General features: G+C 32.8%; 3 protein-coding genes across 3 annotated transcripts; 1 reads left to right on the top strand and 2 right to left on the bottom strand.

The window, feature by feature from the left end:
* Nucleotides 1–233: 233 nt before the first annotated feature.
* Nucleotides 234–4,638, bottom strand: LOC142643790 (rac-like GTP-binding protein 5). The gene is made up of 7 exons (XM_075818505.1): nt 4,287–4,638; nt 2,969–3,056; nt 2,771–2,880; nt 2,610–2,673; nt 1,100–1,164; nt 833–898; nt 234–740 (listed from the first exon to the last, which is right to left on the bottom strand). The coding sequence occupies exons 1-7, from the start codon at nt 4,383–4,385 to the stop codon at nt 636–638; spliced, it is 597 nt and encodes a 198-aa protein (XP_075674620.1). The 5' UTR covers nt 4,386–4,638; the 3' UTR covers nt 234–635.
* Nucleotides 4,639–12,331: 7,693 nt separating this feature from the next.
* LOC142643667 (uncharacterized) lies at nt 12,332–17,309 on the bottom strand. The gene is made up of 11 exons (XM_075818369.1): nt 17,099–17,309; nt 16,397–16,577; nt 15,849–15,923; nt 15,456–15,693; nt 15,249–15,373; nt 13,765–13,798; nt 13,631–13,677; nt 13,378–13,518; nt 13,215–13,279; nt 13,060–13,129; nt 12,332–12,962 (listed from the first exon to the last, which is right to left on the bottom strand). Exons 1-11 carry the CDS (start codon nt 17,199–17,201, stop codon nt 12,800–12,802), a joined length of 1,242 nt encoding a protein of 413 aa, XP_075674484.1. The 5' UTR covers nt 17,202–17,309; the 3' UTR covers nt 12,332–12,799.
* A 1,886-nt stretch (nt 17,310–19,195) lies between these two features.
* Nucleotides 19,196–20,836, top strand: LOC142642751 (uncharacterized). The gene is made up of 4 exons (XM_075817167.1): nt 19,196–19,407; nt 19,620–19,676; nt 20,308–20,431; nt 20,559–20,836. The coding sequence occupies exons 3-4, from the start codon at nt 20,354–20,356 to the stop codon at nt 20,643–20,645; spliced, it is 165 nt and encodes a 54-aa protein (XP_075673282.1). The 5' UTR covers nt 19,196–19,407; nt 19,620–19,676; nt 20,308–20,353; the 3' UTR covers nt 20,646–20,836.
* Nucleotides 20,837–22,205: the final 1,369 nt, after the last annotated feature.

The raw sequence follows: 22,205 nt of genomic DNA, 5'->3' as shown, positions 1-22,205 counted from the left end.
TCCTATTTTATTATATATCAATCACAATAGGTCACCTTAAATATAAATTTGTGAAAAATTGCATCACAAGACTTATTTTTATTCTAAACCAAGGACCTAAGAGTCAAGAACCATAAGTGACTTCAAACGAACAATCCCCCAAACCCCCAAGGTGCACCATCAAAAGAAACATACAACATGAAAATGCTGGAATGAGCCTTTGATGAAGATCAGCTTGGTTCAGCTAAATCAGCTTTTGAAATGATTATATCTAATATATAATTCAATGCAAATCAATATACATATAGAAAGTTTCTTAAGATGTACTAAATCATGTTACAGAACATGAATATAATTGGTGTCTACAGAAGGAAACAATTTTGTTTTTAGAGTTAATACATAAGCAGAATATAGTCCCAAGTAACAGAAGAGTGCACTTTCACCAAGACAAGTGGATCATAAATATACAAATCAGCACACGGCTAAGAAACTGAAACAGACAACTTGATGCTTAAAAAAGAGCTCCCTACTTCTGTCAGTTGAGACTAAACCCCGGCTTGCTTCTTCCTCAAGGTGCTATATTGTAAGATATATGGTGACTGTGAGAGACTAATGCCATTTGTGATGATATCCTCCAGTAGTTATCCTTCTCACAATCACAATATAGAGCAGCCCCTTTGTCCCTTTCTCTTCTTTTTCTTCTTCTGCCTTGGTGGCTGGAGAACCACCTTTATGGCCGCATCAAAAACAGATTTGACATTCTGTATTTAACAGAATACAAAACCTGTTAACCATGAGGCTGCAGCATATGTCCCCCCACAGATTTAAAATGATGCGACTAAGAATTACATACCTGCTGTGTTTTTGAACTACATTCAATATAAATCGGAGCGCCAATCAGCTTTCTCAATTCCTCCCCCTTCAAAAACAACAACTAAGCCTTAGACCCAAAACCTCCCCCTTCAAGAAGTGTTATTAAAAAAGAAAAGGAAAAGATGTATACCAGATAAGTTGATGCCATGATCATGAGCACCAAATACAAAGAGTAACACAAGAAAGATAAATGGTAAATGACAACTCAAAAATTGTAGTCACAAGCACTGAAAATAGAAGCATATACCTGAGCTGTGGTGATGGGCACTGCACCAGGGTGGTCTATAAAGAACTGCTCATCATCCCGAAGATCTACAATAAGCAAATTTAGTTGTTATTAAAATTATAGACCCACAGGCTACTGAAACTTATTTTTGGATCCACTTGAGGGGTGTCAGGGTGAGGGACAGAAGACACAAGTATAAAGAAGACTACATAATCACTTGGGCATGCCATAGCTAGTCCAAAATAGTAAAAGAATGAACTGCAGAAAATTTACAATATACATAATTGAATATCCTCATGACAGTAGTTCCCAAGGTATAGCATAGACTTCAGTTTCATTCAAAACTTTAAAGTAGAAGCAATAAAGATATGCAGTGAAATAATATTCAAACAAAACAAATACGATAACTGGCAAGATTTTTAAAACCACCACCTTGGTTGACAAGCAACTCAGTATCATTAAAATTGATCAGTTCACCCATGAGACCAAATCCGGAAAACATGCTTGCACACATGTGTGTGCATGAAAGAGAGTGATATAGATTGTGTAACCATCCATAAGTTGAACCAAACTAGTTCACTATAAGAACTGGTTGAATGCATACCCTTGAATACTTATATCATGCGGGGAATAAGTTTTCAAAAAACATGCAGAATTTTCAAGATATTTTGCTAGAAACATTTTGGAGAAGATAGGGAAACTATATGCATAAAAGTTTCTAGAGGCCTTGACAACATCTATTTAATCACATGGTAATCTTTAGCAATCCTCACAAGTTTCTAATGCCCATAACAAACTATAACAAGGAAACAATATTAACAGGCTAGCAAAATTTAACCAAGTCCTAGTTAAATTTATGGTTAAGCTTTGAATAAATATGCTGAAGTTATCCCTGCTGAAACTGCTTCCAAAAAAATTTCCCCCTTTTTTCTTTCTAGTTGGTACTTCTGTAATCGCATACTTAAAGACAGCAGGCGGAAACTGTCTGCACAGAGATAAAAATATTTCAAAGCACTAACTATGAATATAAACTTAATCTCTTTTATCCAATCCATTATAATGACCTACGCCAAAAAGATGATGAATGGGTATTAGTGTCAAACATAGAAATTATAATTTGTGTTAGCCTTGAATGCGGAGGTCTTAAGAAATGCTATTCCGGTGGGCTTGGCATGCCAATTCTTATATCGCCAGATGCCTCACAAATGAGAATAGGTGTGATTGGGGGATAAGAAGTCATTACATAAGCAGCACTAGGCAATTCCTTACGTGCTTCAATAGTCAACAGATATAATAAAATAAGTTTTGCTTATTATGTGAGAAGAGGATCTCAGTCTCCAACAGAAGTAACAGGACTGACCCCAAGGACTAAAATATAAGCATTTGGAGAGTTAACCTTTCCAAAAATGTTAAAAGGGGAGGAGGGGGGGTGGAATAGAGAAGAACCGCTAACTACAAGCATTATAAGAATCATGTTCAAAAAAACTTAATAAAGTTAAACAAAGGGAAACAGTGAGTAGAAGAATCTAACCAAGTTTTGTTCCAACAAGTATAATTGGAACACCAGGTGCATAATGCCTCAATTCAGGAATCCACTGAGCATCAAAACAGAAAAGCACGAAGAATTTATCATACATCATTAGAAAGAGAAAGGGGAAAAGAAAGAACCCAAATAGTTAACACCAGTCTTACTTTCTTCGCAACATTTTCATAACTGGCCTTGCTTATGAGTGAGAATGCAAGCAAGAAGACATCAGCCCCACGATAGCTCAATGGTCTTAATCTATTATAATCTTCCTGGCCTGTTCCATAAATCTAAAACATCAGACCCAAGACAAGAAACTCTCAAAGACAAGGAGAAGAATGAAAAATAACAGGTCCCGAACTTACCAGCAGTATCCCACAAACCTAAATTTACAGTGCTCCCATCCACAACCACATTCGCACTGAAATTGTCAAATACAGTCGGCACATAATCCTGTTCCCAACACAATGTAAACAATTACAGAAAGTTACAGCCAATCCCTCTCAGAACCATTCTCACTTATCAACAGAACAACATCTGAAAAAAGGGTATTAGTGGAGAACATGATTACAATGACCATGTCAACTCAAACTTTTTGATTAGTATGTCAACTCAAACTTTGGATAAAAAAAAAATTCTTCAGGAAAGCTAGAATCATGCATCTAGAAATCTTAATCTCACAAATTATACAACTTAAGGTGCGGCCTTTCACTGACTCTGGAATAAAAATTCAATAGAGGCAAAAGAATAAACCAATAGAACACACTCTATTAGTAAAAGTAAAAAGCACAGAAACCCACCTATGAAAGCAAAGCATCATTCTTTAAGAATGAATGATCAAATCCCATTACCATAACAAACAAGATAAAGCCCCACTCTAGTCAATTAAAACAGGAATAGAAAAAAATCAAGAAAAGGCATCAGAGATTCAAAGTACACAGTAAAATATGTGATTCAAAATCACAATTTCTTTGCTACTCCTTTCCTCACTTTTTTAGAGAGTAAACAAAGGGCGTAAAGGAAAGATACTAAAGTTCTAGTCCTAAACTCAGTTTGCTCAGTCACAAGTTCAAAACCCCATATACTGTAGCACTTTCATAGTTTCACCTCAAAGATGGTGTACCATAAAAGCCTTAAATGGAAGAATCCAAACAAAAAGATCCCAACAAAGTATCCAATTTAACCAAACACAGAATTCAAAATTTCACATTCCTTTCTTTCTCTCATTTTCTCTCAGGGACCCCATAAGAAAAACCTTGTTCTAGTCCTCCACTCAGTTCAGGAAGAACATTGAAACTCCATTATAGCAAACCACAAAACACACTGATGGACCAAACAAAGCCCCAAAATTGCTCCTTCAGAACACAAAATTGGCATCAAAGTTGAAATCTTTTTCATTTCATTTCCCCAACTTCCTCGAAATCCAAATGGAGGGTTAAAAGAACAAAGCCAAGAAAAAACTACAAACAAAAAAAGAGTATGAAAACCCCATCAGAACCCATGTAAAGCAAGCATTTTTAGACAAGAATCAGCACCAAATCCCATTGACAAACAAAACCCAAGAAACAATTGAACTCTAAAGACACACTACACAAAGAAAAAACAAAACTTTGTTAGATTTTTTTTTTTAATTTCCCACATTTTCTCAGGAACCAAACAAACACCCAGAAACAAGGGACTAACCGTAGGGAAAGTGTTGCTGGTGTAGGAAATGAGCATGCAAGTCTTGCCAACGGCACCATCGCCAACTGTGACACACTTTATGAACCTAGAAGCACTCATTTTCTTTTCTTTCTTTCTTTTTTTTTTGGGTCTTGCTCTGTTTTCTTCAGCAGCTTAACTATAAGAACAAAACCCTTTTTCAGATTAACATTTTGTTGTCTCCAAACTCAGGCATTTGGAGAGACAGAGAGAGAGAGAGAGAGTCAGAAAACTAGAAAATGGGAAGCTGGGGCCTAAAGATACAGCTCTTGCCAGCTAGTGTGTTTTATGATACCTCAATTTTCCAATCTCTGGCCCTTCATTTTTTTTTTTTACTTTCTAACTTTTGCCCCCCACCAACAGGTGTGTCTTTTTTTACCCTTTGAATTTGAGGGGAAGTCAAAAGTGGATTAGGATCTGTTGCAAACTTGCAATACCTTAATTATCCCATTTTCCGCTCATAAATTTTTTTTTACCACTATCACATTTTAATTTAAACTATTTTATTTTATTTATTTCAATTTTTAATCTCAACCATTAATCAAGTGTAATTCTCTAAATATTACACTTAATCTCAATTCGTCAAAAGTGTCAAATTTTATAATAAAAAGTAAAACTTGGGTTCAATACTCCAAGACAATACAACTAAACATGTGTCAACATCTTATCAAGTTTAGTACTCCGAGGCTGGATAAAATTAATATCACGTGAGTTTTATATTTTATATGAATATAGTGTTTACACTTTACACGCTATAAAAAAGAGGTTATGTATATTCAATACATGAGATAATTATTTTTAATTCTTTTTTTTTTTTTTTGAGGATCTAATTATTGTTAATTCAAATATGGTATGTTGAAATCAAACGCATTCCTTTTTCTTTTCTTTTCTTTTTTTTTTTTTGCAATCGACAGTATAACTCTTCCTCGGGACCACTCAAACCTGGGTTCAAGAACCCCTTAAGCCTTTAAGGCTTGGGGAAGAACCAACTCGCCTAACATAAGCGGTGATTCAAACACATCCCTTTAGGCCAAAGATAATGTATTTTGTGTCCTATTCTTGATTTTTTTTTTTTTTTTTTTTGTGCCCAACTATTAATTTTAAGTTATATTATAAATTACACCATCTAATTTTAACATGTTCTATTTCCATTTAATTTTATAGTTAATTTTAGTATTATTCACTTTCTTAAACAAGCATCGTTTGAGTTAACTTAACGACGCAAATTGGACAAAAAGACTACACAAGAAATGAATAAAAGTTAAAGGACTGAAATATAAAAAAAAATTTAATTTAAAATTTGGTTAAAATTATAAAGTGGAATTTGTAGTTTAAATATAAATAAATATATATATATATATATATATATACACACACACACGCATTATGTTGTGTTAAGTATAATTTGAGTAATTATTAGGTGCTTATTTAGCTTTCTCCCCTCACATTCATGGTAGATCTCACTAATTAAATTCATAATAAAATTCAGTTCACCATAAATCTGAGAAAAAAGAACACTACATCATAGTACTCTTGAAGTACCTAATAATGTTTCATATAACTGTTCAAATTCTAAATAAAATTTAATTAATGTTACCCTAATTTTTATTTTGTGTGGAATTAATCAAGATCATACAAATGGTCTTCTTTGAACTCTTTATCCTTATGGGAATTAAATCAATATAGTTGATAAATCATGGATGAAATTGCATTGCAACAAATATTGCAAAGACTAAGATCAAAGTATGCCTCTTTAATTTTGGTAAAATAAAGAAAATGACAAATTATAACTTACCAACTTGTGGTTTGGTTGAGATTTAAATTACCTACCTGTGGTTTGAAATTTGATACTTTACCCACTTAAGATTTGACTGAAATTTAAGATGCTTACATATGGTTTGAAAGCATATAATGCAAATGTTTCATTGGATTATTTTTTACCTTATTTGATCTTGTTTTTTCTTTCTTTTTTTTGTGTTTTTGGAGAAAAGAGATGTAAAAATGGAGCAAAATTGCATATTTAACCCTGTTTTTAACTAAGGTAGATTACAAAACTTTAATTGAAATAACTTTAAATAAGTAAAGTGTCAAATGTCAAATGTCAAATCATAAGTAGACAATTTAAATTTCGGTCAAATCATAAGTGGATAAGTTGTAATTTACCTTAAAATTAAGTCACTCTCTTGGTGAAAAAAATCTTCGACGAAGGAGAAACCTATGGATTTTATGGAATTTGGAAATTCATTTTGTACCTATGTGACTGTAAAAAGGCCAAGTTCTGTTTACTGGTACTACCAAACGAAAGAATAAGGAAGCTGGGGCCAGCATATTATGAACAAAAAAGTCTTACTTGGTGTACTTCTGAAACGAACTTCCTACCTTCCTCGGTTCTTGGAGTTATCCAAAGTCGGAACTATGAATGAAGATTTATGGGAAATTACCTATTTCTTCTTTTCTATTATTAAATAATTAGTGAATTTAGTTATTTACTGTTTTATAATCAAAGAACTTAGAAGAATATTTTTACTTCCACAAACTGCAATCTATATATTAAACTTAGACCACATTTTGTTATAAAAAGAAAAGGTTCACTAAATGTGGCAACCATATGTATTTTGGATAATAGTAAATTTTAATAAAGAGTTCAAATTTGGTAAAGATGAGGTGTAAAACTTATATTTTACAGCATTCAATAAGTCATTATCACATCAACATTTTACTTAAAATTTAATACACCCTACCAGACCTAATAACATCTTAATAAACTTTCAATTTGGTTGGATTTACATATACCTAATAGTAAATTTTAATAAAATATTCTATATTTGTGTAAAATGCTACCATATATATTTTAGATAAAGACAAAGTTTAGCTACAAAACTGGTTATAGCTTAAACCTTACTCAATAAAATAAAAATTACTACATATTTTGAAAATATAACTGTTGAATTGCATTTTCTTTAAGCTCTTAATACACAAGTCAAATTTTGTGTCAATCGGATATTATTTACTATATGATCTACAAGCTTATCTTATAAAAAAAATAACAATAATCTATAAACTTATATTTTATACATTATTTTAAATTATAAAAACTTGTCATTTAAACAATTTATTGATGACAAAACTGTTGATCTTTAATTTTCTATAAATTTTGCAAGCATAGAAGATAGAAAAAGAAAATGTAATCTAATGGTAGATTTGTCAAAATTTACCTCCAATAAAAAGATAAATTTTGTAGCTAAATTTTGTCATTTAGGTAATAGTAAATTTTAATAAAATATAAAATATTTGTGGAACAAATATTTTGCTTCACCTTATTTTTATCCTAGTTTTGTAGAGGAATATGTACCTTAGGGGAGAAAAAAGATTCTCAAAAAAAAAAAAAAAATTTTGATATGAAAGTTGTCTTGATTGAATGACAGGCAACACAATAGTAAATCCACGCATCGAATTAAACTCATATTTCCAAGGAGAATTAAATCTTTTTTTTAAAAGCCAATGATGACAAACTAAATCTAGAGTAACCAAGTGATGCGGTAACAATTAGTCAAATATTATGCCAACCGAGCAAGATTAGGATCCTCTCCATTTCAAATGTATTCACTTTATAATTTACATTAAATACTGCATAAGTAAATATATATCTATTATTTTAAAATTTAAATGATATGTAATCATGTACATTATTAGACGTCAAAAATAAAAATAAAAATCTTAACCATGAAATGAATTATTTTATGTCACTTGAAATAACGCAAAATACTAGGACAAAACTCAGAAAATTAACAATGAAGAAGCATTAGTTATTGTTAATTGATTGAGTGACACCATAAACCTAATCACCTAAAAACCTGTATATTGTAAGATAAACATCACAGATTCACAGACAAACGCAAAACAGAAGAGTGTATCGCAAGAATTTATGTTGCTGGGCATAATGCATTATATTGTTGTGTTTATGTATCACATGTTGTTTGGCATTTGTGTAAGCTGGTTTTCAATGCTTGAAAAGCATATCTTAAATTGCATAATCAATGGTGTGTCCATTTGGTGAAAAGAATGGTGAAATAGGTACTAGCTAGGAGTGGTTAGCCTCTCCTTCTTCATGAAGCAAAGATACCATTGGTTGAGATGGATGAACTATGAAGGAACCTTGGCTTTCGAGGGAGCCACAAATGGAAGCATCTGATTGAAACTTAAAAGAGCAAGTTGAATGGTTGGAATTATGGCCCTTGTGTCTTCTTTTTTTTTTTTTTTTGAGTTTCATGACCCATCAAAGTCCAATGACCCTTGAACCACCTAGAAATCCTTCATGAAAATGAGCGGTTGTTAGAGTGGTTAATGGTCCATCCACCCACCTAATCAGAGCAATTGAAAGATTTACATCATCAAATCTAATATGACGTCTTAACAGAACTGCAAATTTTGCCAAATGGTTTCAACTTTCAACTTATATTTGAGAGCAGCCTGCTAGTGGTTGCTACAAGCCTTTGTCATCGCTGCTCATAAATTTAGCTAAATTAACCGACAAACGAAAACCGACAAATTATACTTTTTCATCCTAAATTTTTTACTCATTTCAAAGTTCTCCAAGTTATCAATTTAAGAGAATTGTCTAATTCAAAATTTCGGATATTAAATATGATAGAACTAGTGGCTTTTTTTATTTTCATTGCAAGTAATGAAGGTAAGTCTGTTATTGCTTCTAATTGTTGTCTCATTACCTCCCTTAATTATTAAGATGCTAATCATGCATATTGAAAGTTTAGTGTGGAAAAATTTATTTTCCCAAAAGAAAAAAACAAATGCAATCTATGAAAAGTCCAAAAGAAATGAACTTCAGTAAGAAGCAATTTAAAGAAAGTTGGTAAAAAGAAATAGAGGTACAAAATATAATACATGGAATTCTCTTCAAAACTGTTGGCATTATTTTTCATGGAATTACATATACAAATTGGCCAACTTTTTCATGATTTTGAAGGATTTGCAGTTCATATTACTATCATAGAAGTCAACTGCGCCAGCACATTGAAATTGCAAACGTAGTGACTACGTTCTCATGGCTAAATCAAAATTAGTTATCTATATAATTATAAAGTTGCTGTCATGACTAACAACCATGACCAAACAATTTTGTCCAGTTCCAAATATTGTATAATTATCCATCGAATAAAGACTTCAATCCAGTTATAATTTGCTTTGGTTTTTGAAGCTAAAACCTTTAGGTCCTTCGTATCTACGATTTTACTAAGAAACATGCTGTACTTTTGATACTTTTGTGTGGAAAAAAGAGTTCTAAATTTTTGTAACTCTTCTAATAATGCCAAGTGCCAACTATAAGATTAATTTAAGAAATAAAAAAAGTTTTAGGAGCACATCTAGAGGTCAATACTCAATACCAACTCCATGTGCATGGATGACCAACCCTCCCCCCTACTCCCTCTGGATTCCACATCTTTGTTTCTGCCACTTTAGATTAGATACATATATAGGTTCCTAATTTTTCTTTTCTTTTTTTTTCTTTTCTTTATTCTTCTTATCTTTTGCTAAATTAATTAAATATGAGAAACAGAGAAATATATTCATCAAAATTAAGTTTCATGTCAAAGAAATTCTTTTTTTTTTCACTAAGAATATTTCACTTTACATCCCACCAATCACGATACGTCATATGTCAGATTTTTTTTCTTTCAAAAAATGATTAATTTAGAAGAGAAAAAAAAAATTGTTTATCATATTGTGGTAAATGGAGTATAAAATAGAGCGCAATCATTAGGACAAAGAATTTTATTCACTCCAACTCTATCCAAAAGATTATTAGAAGTGAGTTCTATTAGCTTGCTTTATAAAGTCTCTTGTTCCTAGATTAAATGACTTGAATATAAATCTCGTTTTTCTATACTTACAAAAACAGAAAAACCTCGTTGGTTTCAAATCTATTATATTTATTTATCTAGACACTTAATAAATTCTCATTATTATAACTTCCTTTTATTTTTTTCAATGGAACAATACTCACAACTCACAAGGCCTAGATTGTTACTTATTGACCAACTACATAAATTTTATAATGTAGTAGATAAATTGATTCAGTTGTCCGAATTGGTATGTGTTATAGACTTATAGTCAACCGTATAATGCTCATAATAAGTCATAATACTTTGGTGGAATGGGATTTTGGATTTTAGTACCAGCATGTCATCATAATTCATAACATTGATGGGCTACCACATTCGACCTCATGGATTTGATTGTTCGATTTAATTTTCTGACAAATATTGAAGCCATCACACAGGCCTGCTCTAAAGTCCAAATACTTCTTGCAACAAGAAAGAACTCCCAATCTTTAGAAACATGGGACACCATTTATGGCATGGGAAGTTATTCCCCCCTATGTAGAACCATCTCATATAATAAATTGCAACTACCAGAGACTATTGAGTCTGTGTAGATATTAAAGTGACAATAGTGCATAATCAATTGCTTTGAATATATATATATATATATATATATATATATATATATATGTGTGTGTGTATGTGTGTTATGGTCTCATGGACGGATTCAGATCCTCTAGAGTTCTTAGGGTACTTTATCAGTAGAGTTCATTAAATCGTAACCACTCTTTAATGATTTAATGGTTTAGATTCTGCCATGTCAGCATTTCATTAATAATGTTCTTGAAATAATAAAATAATGTTGTAAACAAAACAATTAAGATGATTGTTAATGAAATGCTGACATGGCAAAATCTAGACCATTAAATCATTAAAGAGTGGTTAGGATTTAATGAACTCTACTTGGTAGAGTACCCTAGGAACTCTAGAGGATCTGAATCCCTCATGGACACATCTTAAACTTATTGAAATAGAAAAGGGGATCCAAAATACAACTGGAGTGAAAAGGAAGGTTTTTTTATTATTATATTCCTTTCTTTTAAATAAATAAAACCCACTTGATGAAGGCATGCAAAATAGTAGCCCATCCAAGCCCAACTTGTGCATAAAATGGTACCGGATCAAAATAAATTATAAACAATATCTACTCCATTTTTTTTTTTATAGAAATAGATCATCAGGAGTTTTATTGAATAGCAAACTTATTTATGGAGAATAAACTTTATCCAAACTAACAACGGAATAGGAAGACCTTGCTCTTTAAGCTAGAGTATGTGCTACAACATTGTCTTGCTATAAGTATAAGAGAAGAAGAAGCTCTGAAAAGAGCTAACATATTGCCGTGTCACAAAGAGTTCATTACAATTTACGAATCACCTTCAAGGGTGGACTCATGGAAGCCAATATCTTGGACAAACTGCATTACCCTTCTTGCTAACAACTCTAAAATAACTAATATCTACTCTGTCTTGATCATTTGATTCCTTATTAATTAGACCGAACATGCATTTATTTAAGTTTATGATCTAATTTATTTTTTAAGTTAACTTATTTACAGCTTTTTAAAGTCTCATTTTTTTACAAGTGCAATTCATTTTTCCTTAAAAAGCCTAATAAACCAATAAATTTATGTCCAACCCCCAATTATGTCCTAACCCAATTACATTCTACCTTTTTGTCACATGAACTAGATCTTATTTAAATATCTTCAGATCATTTTGTTTTGTTTTGCGTTTTCTCTAAATTTCAGATCAATTTCTTTCTTTCTTTCTTTCTTTCTAATTTGTCTTTTAAATTCCGATTGTTTTCCTACTCCTGAATTAAAATGAGAAATGGTCCCCCTCACTACGCATTAGAAATTGTCATCAGTTTTTCATTTTCAACTAAACACACCTGTTATTTCCTCACTTCTAGTCAAGGTATGAATTGCTATAATTCATATTTTCTTTACCAAAGTTCGGATAATGTACCACTTGTTTGATTTGCGAGCTTCAACTTAAGAAGGATGTGTAACTAATCTTACCTGCTACAAGTAGTTTTATAAGAAAAGGTTTACAAGTCGTTTACTGTCACAAAAAAACAAAACAAAATAAACAAGAAACAAAAAGAAGTCTTTACTACAACTTGTGGAGCAGGCAGTGTAACCTTCTTCTCTTTTTTCCAGAGGAATGTATGTAACAATTTGTAAAGTCTTTAATGTTACAACATACTTTGAACGTTAAGTTCACTTTGAAACATTAAATAGGTTCAACATCAAAGTGAATTCCTCACAAGATAGAATTTGACAATAAAAATCTGATAGGATTTTGTTAGCTAGACTCCAAATTTCTCAATCCCTCACTGGATTATGCACTTCATTGCAGGAGAGGTATCAGTATCACAATCAAACTGCAGTCCTAGAAGAAAAATAAAGGATCTTTCAGATTGAATGCTCAGGACAATGACCAAAGGCAGCAATTCACTGCTATATAGTTTGACCAGATTGCACCTTTTAGGAGCTGTGTGACAACCATAAAAAAACAAATGCTATTGTCCAATGCTACCTCCCCAAATTGGAACTTCAACATCCAAGACGTTAGGCTTAACATAGGACACTCACAATTCTTCATCTGAACTAACATAATCCAATTCAATCAACTTTCCTATATTCTGATTGGATTTGTCTAACACAACTTGCCCATGCTCAGTTTTCTTTCTTTTTGCATCCAGTTGTTGATTTCTCATTGCAGATGATTCTGCTTTCATGGTAGATGATTTCCTGAACAATGATGGTCAAACCTTCAATAACATGGAAAGCAAGCACCAATGGCTTGTATTAACAATGTCGATAAAAAAATATGTAATGCATGATTTACCTTTTCTCTGAGACATTAAGAGGTTTTGGCATTTTTGATTCTCTATTTGTATCTTTTGAACTCATTTTCCCTGCAATTAAAAGATAACATTATCTCATAAAGGAAATCTCATGGAATCACAATGAGCTTAAGGAAGAAGTCTTGAGATCTTAAACCTGTAACTTCAGTAAGAAACCTTATCCCTTGTGAGTGTGTATTTGTGGTCACTTTACCTGCATTACTGTTCATACAAGTATGATAAACAAACCCATTTATGTCAAGTGAAAAAATATGCAAATGTTTTCACATTTGAAACAATCCGTGCTATCTATGACAAACCTTAGTGCCTTTTTGAGTCCTTCCACAGACATCAATTTAACTGGTTTCATGGATTTTTTGAAGTTTGTTCTGTCAGCTAGAGGGTCAACCATGTAAATCCCTTCTGGCTTGAGCGGTTCCCTAAATGCAGTTCTAAGGTTCCTGTTAAAGAAACAAATAAGTTGAAGGCACCAATACAAAGAAGCAAGTATTTTCCAAAAAATATGCAACTCGTATACCCTAGCAAGTTGAATGATGTTAAACATTAACCTACCCTCCCTTGAGCTCCGTTCGCATTGTGGAATATTTCTCTGATGCTTTCTGTAGAAATAAAACCGATGGAAATTATTTACGGGAAACAAGATGGTCAGCTTAAAAAAAAAATTGAGCATTCACAGGTATGCTTACCGATTTATGAAATTTACAATAAACCCCTTTGCGTCTGAAACAACACAAAGACCCAAGATATCAGAAAATTCTGTGGGTAAGGGGATATGAAGAAATTCTTGGTAGAAAATACAATATATATCATAAAAGAATGCAATTAGAGCTGCTAGTGGGAAGACAAATAGCCAAGTTGCAACTAAGACAGTGCATTTGACAAAGAAAATGTATGCCATAAAAATGCTATGAAATGCCTTTATGACATTTTAAGCAACAAGCTCTGACAATGTTTCACGTCTAAAAGTTACAGAAGCACATTTATCTTTCTTTTGTTCATTTATCAACCTAGTCTCCACATGATTCTTTAAAGCACGTCACAAGATGATTCTCATCCATACCAGATTTTATTATTTTGCATTTCATCCAATCTATTCAAAGAAAACTGAAAACCAAAGAACTTTATCATTCAGGGAGAAACTAATGCCACTTATAATTCTGAGAAACTAGAGAGAGCACACATAATTATCCAAACAGGCTATGAGAAACTCTCCTCTCATGAGATATGAGATGCCATTTATAGCACGCATCTATTCTTGTAGGGATAACATATCAACACTATTTTTGATGGAAAGGTCACTCAACTCATCTAACATTCTCTTTATGTTTTATTGGTGACAAGTGCTTAAGAGAAGCTATTCCAGAACCAGCTCATCATGGCAGATGACACACCTCAGATTGAATATAAATTGTTTTGCTAAGTTTAATTTCATGCAAAGAAAAATTTAGTGTGATGTCTAGTCTGAAATTTTAATAATCACCAACTTGCTAAGGCACACGTTCAAGGAACTGATTTAAAGAAACCAATTCCATTACTATCATTAATTGGAGGAAAGCATACAAAATTTAATAGAAAATAAGAACGTAGGGCCAATTTAGTCCCTAGACAGCATACCTATCCATCTTATTGCTATTCTGAAGAACCAGTCTATTATCTTGGCTAACACAATCTATAAACCAAGATAACTGTATGCTTTTCACATGATTAAGTTTTTTTTTTTTCCCGGATTTATCTTATGCCCCTTCAATTCCAAGTTTCTGTTTTGGTTTGCTCTATAATTTTATGGAAACTAATTCAGGATAAGAACAAAAAGCATAAGTAAGACTATTGAATGAGAACAATAAGGTAAAACCATTTTGTTATTCCACAAAAATAATCAATAAGTCAATCAGCAAGAGAGGGCAATCAGTATGCATAATTCATGAAGCAATTGTACAACATTATTAATTGGCAGAGGGAAATCCCTTCCAACCCCCCCCCCCAAAAATTTTTTTTTTTTTTTTGAAATGATCCAAACTTCTGTGTTAAGGATAAGTTTTAACAGAGTATAAGGCGGCCGCACCAAAAACTGCAGATGACTTCACAAAACTCAGTCTCTTATGAACATAACAGCCAAAATTCAAAGGTAAGACCATATCAGTCCATTATGTAAGGAGTTCCTGTAACATACTTATTAATGACTAGTGTACAAGGCATCCCATCCTTCCTTTTTCCTTTGCAAACTCCACAATCAACTGAAGTACCAATCTTCAATATTTGACTAGGAGAGTACACGCTCAAAGAAAAACCTTTACCCTGCACCAACCAAAGGCCAATTGTGATATATTGTTTAAAACCTTGGCAAACACGACTCCCTTGAAACATGACAAGTCAATACCATTGCATCCTTGCGTACAGCACAATTGAAGAGTGCAAAGACTGTTCCAGCCTGCTCTTTGCAGTTCCTCTGATAAGCATCACCAAACAAGAAAAGAGAAACAGTATTTTCATCCAGACTCCCAACCTTCCATATACTATAGGTCTTCCCTGTAGAACTGGTCTTTGGAGTCCCCTTCTCACTCAGCACTCCAACAGTTGCCCAACAACCCGAAAGAGTGTCCCCAACCAATAAATTCCTACAGCATACCCAATATCTGAATTCACTACCAGCATTGCAATTTAAATCAAATCAAGCTCATGAGAAAAGAAAAACTGTTTTATAAAGCGAGAAAGTCCAGCAAAAATCCCAACCAGTATGCCTATGTATACAATTTGAAGTGCAAGTTAATACTTTATAGTCGGTAATCGAACAAAACGAATGTCTGAAAACCGCTCGCGGAGCTCTGCTGCACTGAACAATTGGTTCCTAAAGGAAGGAAAAAAACAAACATTAAACATAAAATGAATTGTAAAACTCCAAGATACTAATACAATAAACTTAAGATTTAACAATTACACTTTGTTTGGTTTCTCAAAAAACTGCAAATATAAAGTAAAATGTAACCTTGTACCCTATATGTCTCAAAGCTGCCTTAAATTCCAAAAAAAATGAAAGGCTGCTCTAAGCTTAACCAAAATACTACCTTACCCAAGTTTCACCATATTAAGCTAAGTTAGGTAATAACTCCTACATTCTTCAATCCCAAACAATTAAAATGAAATGCCTCAAAGACTCTAACCTCATTTTAAACAAACATGACAAATGAAATTATCAAAACTTCTTAAAATTTACATTTTTCTTTCAGCTGCCAAGCAAAGCTTTAGGAATTTAAAACAAAAACTCAAATGATCGACTATCATTCAGAATGCCTTAATTCTTCAAGTAGGAGTATAACTGACCTTATTCGCAAGCCCGAAAATTTCTCAACTTCAGCTTCATTGGAGGCCTTGGAGGCCTTCAATTTCGCAGCTTTGTGAACATGCACAGGCTCGTAATTAAGGCAGTCTTGCACAGCATTTCTAAAGACAGACATGTCTGCCGGCCCTTTTCGCCTTGACGATTCATCATCCGAAAGATACCCTGAAAATTTAAGGCCATTTGAGATATACCCACTTTTTTTTAACAAAAAAACACAGCAAACACATACCAAGCCACCCCTCCCCCACACAAAAAAGCCGCATAATAGAGAAAACCAAGGAACACCCAGATCAAATTTTCCACTAAACAAACTAGAAACCAACATCTCATAAGAAAATTAAGAAATTTTGCTACTGAAATGTTCAACAAAAACAAAAAATAAACAACAACATCAGGAAAAGCTGGGTTTTAGAGAAAAATGAGGAACACCCAGATGATTTACTATCAAATGAAGTGGGAAACTAACCAATCCATAAGAAATTAAGAAACACTGCTACTGAAATGTAAAAATCAACAAATAAATAATAGGGAAAAGTGCATATAAGAGAAAACTGAGGGACACCCAGATTGAATTTTCCGTCAGCAAAGTGGAAACTAACATTTGAATAAGAAAATTATAAGAAACTTTGCTACTGAAACTAATAAAACAACAATTTTTTTTTTTTTTTTAAATAGAGACTTGCCTGGTGAAGAAGTTTGAGGAGCTGAAGGAGAACCAGGAGGGGTTTCCAAAACTCTGTCTTGGAGTGAGAGAAGGAGATCCAGGTCGTCTTCTTGGTTCAACATTGATGCTCTCTCTCTCCCTCTAAAACTGTGCTAAAATCTCTGTGACGGGAGCAAAGAGGTTTTGGTGTGTGATATGGATTCCAAGAGATTTTGGTTTTTTTGTATGAGGAGGGAAAGTTAGAACTTTTTAGAGGGAAAAAATAAAATAAAGTAGAAGTTTCCTAGCGACGTCGTTTTAGAGAGAGATTCAATGCTCACTAGTGAAAAAAAAAATTATAAAAATAATAATAATAATAATACACTTTCTTTTTCTTTTTTTATTGAGAAATGATATGTCCACAATATTTTTACAACAAATCTTAAGTGGCAGGTTGTTACTGGTTGTTATTGTTGGGGCAAAAAAGTAATTTTAGTGTTAAGTTCAAATTTGAACCAATAATAACTAACCACCTATGATTTGTTGTGAAAATGTTGTAAAAATGTTGTGGACGTAGCACCTCTTTTTTTTATTAGGCCCTTCTATTTGGAGTGAAAATAGGAAGGATAGAAAACAAAAAGAGGGAAATAGACATTTTTTACTATTTATTTGGAGAGAAAACAAAGGGAGGATGGAAAACCGGGAGGAAAATCTGCCTCCTAGGCCCACAAATATTTTCCTCCCAAATTAGGAGGAAAATGGTGGGAGAAAACTTTAGGATGAGAGCTTTTACTAAAAGGCCCCCATCCCACCTGATGCTTCTGTTTTCTTTTCTGTTTTTTTTTTTTTTTTTCCTTCAATGTTACTTAACGCTGTTTTTTTTTTTTTTTTTTTCCTTCTTCAATGTTACTGAATGTTGTTTTTTTTCTTTTTTCAACATTATCTGAACATTTTTTTCCCAACGTGATCTAATTTAATTTTTACATTATAATAATAAAAATATATATATAAATTTATATATATGATGTGATAAATTTTATATTATGTAATGAGTATATATAAATCTATTTTTTACATATTATGTAATAAAGGTATAATAGTCAATTTATATAAATTATATTTTCCATCCTTTTACTTTTTCACCCCTCCAACCAAACACACAAGAGGGAAAATTAAATATTTTCCATCCTCCCACTTTTCCACTCCTCCAACTGAACAGATCCTTAAGGATCCATTTGGTTGACAGGTAGAAAATGAAAAAAATGAAAGGGTTGAAGAAATTTTAATTTTCCTCTTGGTTTGTAGTAGAAAAATTGAGAGAGAAAATCAAGGGGCCGTTTAGTAATGTTGTTTGTATTTTTTATAAATACGTGTGGGTGAAAAGTGCGTGAAAATACGTGTAATATTGTTTAAAAACTGAAAAATATTGCTTAAACTACCCTATCAAACAGCCCCTAAGTATGTACAAATTTACTCTTATATTCTTATTTCATAACTTTTTATAAATAATTTATAAAGGAAAAAAATTATTGTTCCTATAATAAATATAAAAAAAAAGTGACCAAACTTTCAACAAATACAAGAGTAAAAAAATAAAAGAATAACATCATTTATGTTCTGTTTAGAAATTTAAAATATGAGAGAAGGAGAGTAAAGGGAGGAAGGGTAATTCAATTGTCTTGTTTAGAATTTTTTAAAGAAGGAGGGGAAGGGGTTAAGAAGGGTTTCAACTACATTTAACCCTTTATTTATAATTCCCCAAATTAGAGAGATTTGGAGGGAGGATAGATGAGATAAATTATGGGTAAATTGTAAAATACACCCCTAATGTTTAGGAGTGATTGAATTTTATACCAAGCGTTTGGTTCCGTTAGCAAATCACCTCCGATTAGTTTTTGCTATTAACTGTCATGCCATCTTGCTGATGTGTTCTTTTTTGCCAAATAAGCCCCAAAATGACACAATTTCAATAGCAATGAAGTGATAACCTGACACGTACAAAACGGTGCCATTTGCCCAAAGAGAAAACAAAAAAGCAAAAAAAATAATTCTGCATTTTCCCCACCAAACAGAAAATTTCAGGGACTGTAGTAATATTGTTCTAGTAAAATTATTATTATTTTTTGAAAATACATGCGAGGAAAGTGCTTAAAAATATATGTAATATATTTTAAAAACTAAAAACATATATTTAAAAATAGGCCCTCAAAATCCTAAATCCTAAACCTGCGAACCCAGACCACCACATCGGCTCTGCAATCAGCTCCTTGCATAGTGAACTCAGACGGCTCCAGGTCAGCTCCAAGGCGGCAGCAGCGGCGGCGACAGAAACAGCCAAGCCAATAGTTAGTAAGTTTATTTCTCTTCTCTATGGCTCTCTTTCTCTCTCTCTCTCTCTCTCTCTCTCTCTCTCTCTCTTTTTGGATTTTTCTTGCCATTGCCGGATTGGAATTTTGGGTTTCTTACACTAGTCCAAAAGGAAAAGTTTATCATAAAAACATGCATTAATGTACAAGAAGATGGACTGCTCTGATTGATTCCTTTTGATTTTCTGCATGCAGGGTTGGTCTCATTCCAACAAGTGACGGTAGCTGGGTCACTGCTGTAAGGGCATTAAGGTAACTGCCAATACTCTGTATATGGTTCCATTCAATCACTTGTTTTTGTTTTGTTTTGTGGTCCAAAATGTCTTCAGCTTCCAGGAAATGTTTAAGACTGCATTACTTCCAATTTTTGTTATTTACTTTTCAAACTGTTTAAAATTTCTAAGTATCCTTTCATCGCATTGTTTCTTGTTGCTGTTTCGTTTTGTAGTTTGAAACATCCCAAATGTCCAGGAAATGTTTCAAATTCTGAACAACCTCAGTGTTAAAATTTCCCCGAGATTCTTTCTTATACAAGGCATGTGGACTAGAATTTTAAAGTTTCAAAGAGTTACCCATAAAACTATTTATTCTCTCTCCAATTCAAGGAAAGGAATTGATGGGTCAGAGAGGAATAAAAAATAGGTCCCTTTTCCTTTTCTTTATCATTATTCATCTAAACCAAACACTGGATTTACTTTCCATTCTCTTCAAACCAAACATAACCTGAGTTACTGTAGTATGAACTGGGCCAAGCCTAACCTACCTTTTCTAAAGGTTTTGGGCTTCATTGATATAAGCAAGCTTTGTTTCCAAATCTACTAATCTCTGGTCCAAAAACAAAATTTTATTTTTAAAAGCTCTGTTTTACCGATCAAAAATTCAGGCAACAAAAGGCAGAGCATTTCAAGGGTTAGGTTTTGGATTTGAACATGGAAGTGAAGAATCTGCTCAAGGACAAGAAATTCTGGATCGCTTCTTTTCTCATTGCCTGGGCTGCTGCTCTCCAAGTAAGCTAAATTCTTATACATCACCCAACCTACACTGTTGGAGTACACTCAATTCTGTATTATATAATACTACATTCATTCAATTTTGTGATAGAATTTGGGGGAACTTTTGTGGGTTTTGGTGCAGGGGCACATGATATGGTTGCAGAGGCAAGACTCATTCAAGCAGAAGTTTGGTAATATTGATCAAAACAGTAGTGATGCTGAAGAATGAGTCACTTTGATATTAGATTAGCTTTAAGCAGAGCTACATTTTGGGGGCAAAGTTTTTAAGTCAAAAAGCTTGTGTCTTTTTTGGAGAATACATGTGAAACTGATCACAAATTTTACTGTCTTTATGTATAAAAAATAATTTTAAAAAAAAAACCCATTTCTTAATATTTGAATATTGTATAGTTTTTGCTCTGATTGGCCTGGTTACTTGCTAGTATGTTGGTTGAAGATATTAGTGTTGTGGGCTTGGATCTAATATTATGGGTGGCACCACGGATATACACTAAGTTTTTAGCAATGGGAATTGGGAAAGATAACTTGAAGCATTTTAAATGGTACTTTGCTTAATGTAGATGCTGTACAATGCTTTTGATATTGAAGAGATAAAGTGGTTATGTGTTGGAAAGAAACTTGTAAGAACTTGCATAACTCCTTGACTGAAAGGCTGAATTTAGAATCCTTAAGATGGAGTTTGGTTGTTTTATAGGACAGTTTGTAATGTACAGGGTTAGATGAAGATTCTAAGTTCAGTGAGACACCATGTTGAATCCATACATAATTTTTGCGTAAATGAGTAGCATAAACAAATGCAAATTTGATAGCAAATACATCTATCAGTTAAAGTTATAAAACTAGTTGAAGTTGTTTGTAAGTAATACCACTCTTGCTAATACGTTATATATGTAGCTTTGGGTAGCTTATATCTTGTGACCATTGAGATTTTCTTCACACCAATTGTATGATAGATATGGAAGAGAAATGGAAAGACAGTAAATATGGGACATTTTATCCTGGTACATCTGCAGCTTCTAACATGCAGGCATCAATAAATAATGGCATAGGATGAAGGCCATTTTATGATGTTATAACAAAACAATGGCATAGGATGAAGTGTCAAATAAAATAATAAAGAAATTAGTGCATATATGATTTCCGTTAGTGGTAGAAAAGGACCTCATTCTGCTACTCAATTCTCCATCATAGATCAGAATCCAGTCTTGTTACTACACGCATCTAATGTCTTCACTTGAAATTATTACACTGAAAAGGTAGAATCCATAACATTTACATGAGTTAGATGAAATGCTGGTGTAGAAACAAATGTTTGCTATTGCTTTCTACTAGACTAAACAGGAACTCATTTTGCTACTCAATTTTCCATCAAAGATCAGATTGCATCCTAATGTCTTCACTTGATATTATGTCCCCATGAATACAATGGTTTAGTTTTGAGAATATGAGGGTTATAATTTGGAAGCTAATTGATTTTAAGGTGAGCTAAGTTGTGAGAGTGACCAGGATGTGAGCATTTTGGTCATTTTTCTGTGGTTGTCTCTTTCTTTTTCTTGGAATATTCTTAAAATCTTCAATAGAATTTCTCAATGATGCTTGATGTATCATTTCAATTGTGGAGATGTATGGTATTATTACGAGCTTCATTTCCCTTCATTCTTTTGATGGATTTGCATATCTTGTACTAATTGCTCTTGGAAGTGAAGATGTTTGATTGTTATCACTAGGGCATAATTACATGTCCAAATCTATGAACCTTGTAATGTTG

This window comes from Castanea sativa, chromosome 7 (genome assembly GCF_040712315.1).
Source record: "Castanea sativa cultivar Marrone di Chiusa Pesio chromosome 7, ASM4071231v1".
NCBI lineage: Eukaryota > Viridiplantae > Streptophyta > Magnoliopsida > Fagales > Fagaceae > Castanea > Castanea sativa.
The sequence above is the reverse complement of the archived record's forward strand: the minus strand, read 5'-3'. Positions and strand labels throughout refer to the sequence as shown.

Bases quoted from the DNA above. Each gene is read 5' to 3' on its own strand.
- LOC142643790 (XM_075818505.1), bottom strand. From the start codon at position 4,385: ATGAGTGCTTCTAGGTTCATAAAGTGTGTCACAGTTGGCGATGGTGCC. The intron at 2,674-2,770 runs GTAAGACTGGTG...TTTGATGCTCAG, and splicing joins ATGAAAATGTTGCGAAGAAA to TGGATTCCTGAATTGAGGCA. The intron at 899-1,099 runs GTATATGCTTCT...TTGTTTTTGAAG, and splicing joins TGCCCATCACCACAGCTCAG to GGGGAGGAATTGAGAAAGCT.
- LOC142643667 (XM_075818369.1), bottom strand. From the start codon at position 17,201: ATGTTGAACCAAGAAGACGACCTGGATCTCCTTCTCTCACTCCAAGAC. The intron at 15,924-16,396 runs GTCAGTTATACT...TCCTTCCTTTAG, and splicing joins TTTTCGGGCTTGCGAATAAG to GAACCAATTGTTCAGTGCAG. The intron at 13,519-13,630 runs GTAGGTTAATGT...TTTCTTTAACAG, and splicing joins CGAACGGAGCTCAAGGGAGG to GAACCTTAGAACTGCATTTA.
- LOC142642751 (XM_075817167.1), top strand. From the start codon at position 20,354: ATGGAAGTGAAGAATCTGCTCAAGGACAAGAAATTCTGGATCGCTTCT. The intron at 20,432-20,558 runs GTAAGCTAAATT...GTTTTGGTGCAG, and splicing joins CCTGGGCTGCTGCTCTCCAA to GGGCACATGATATGGTTGCA.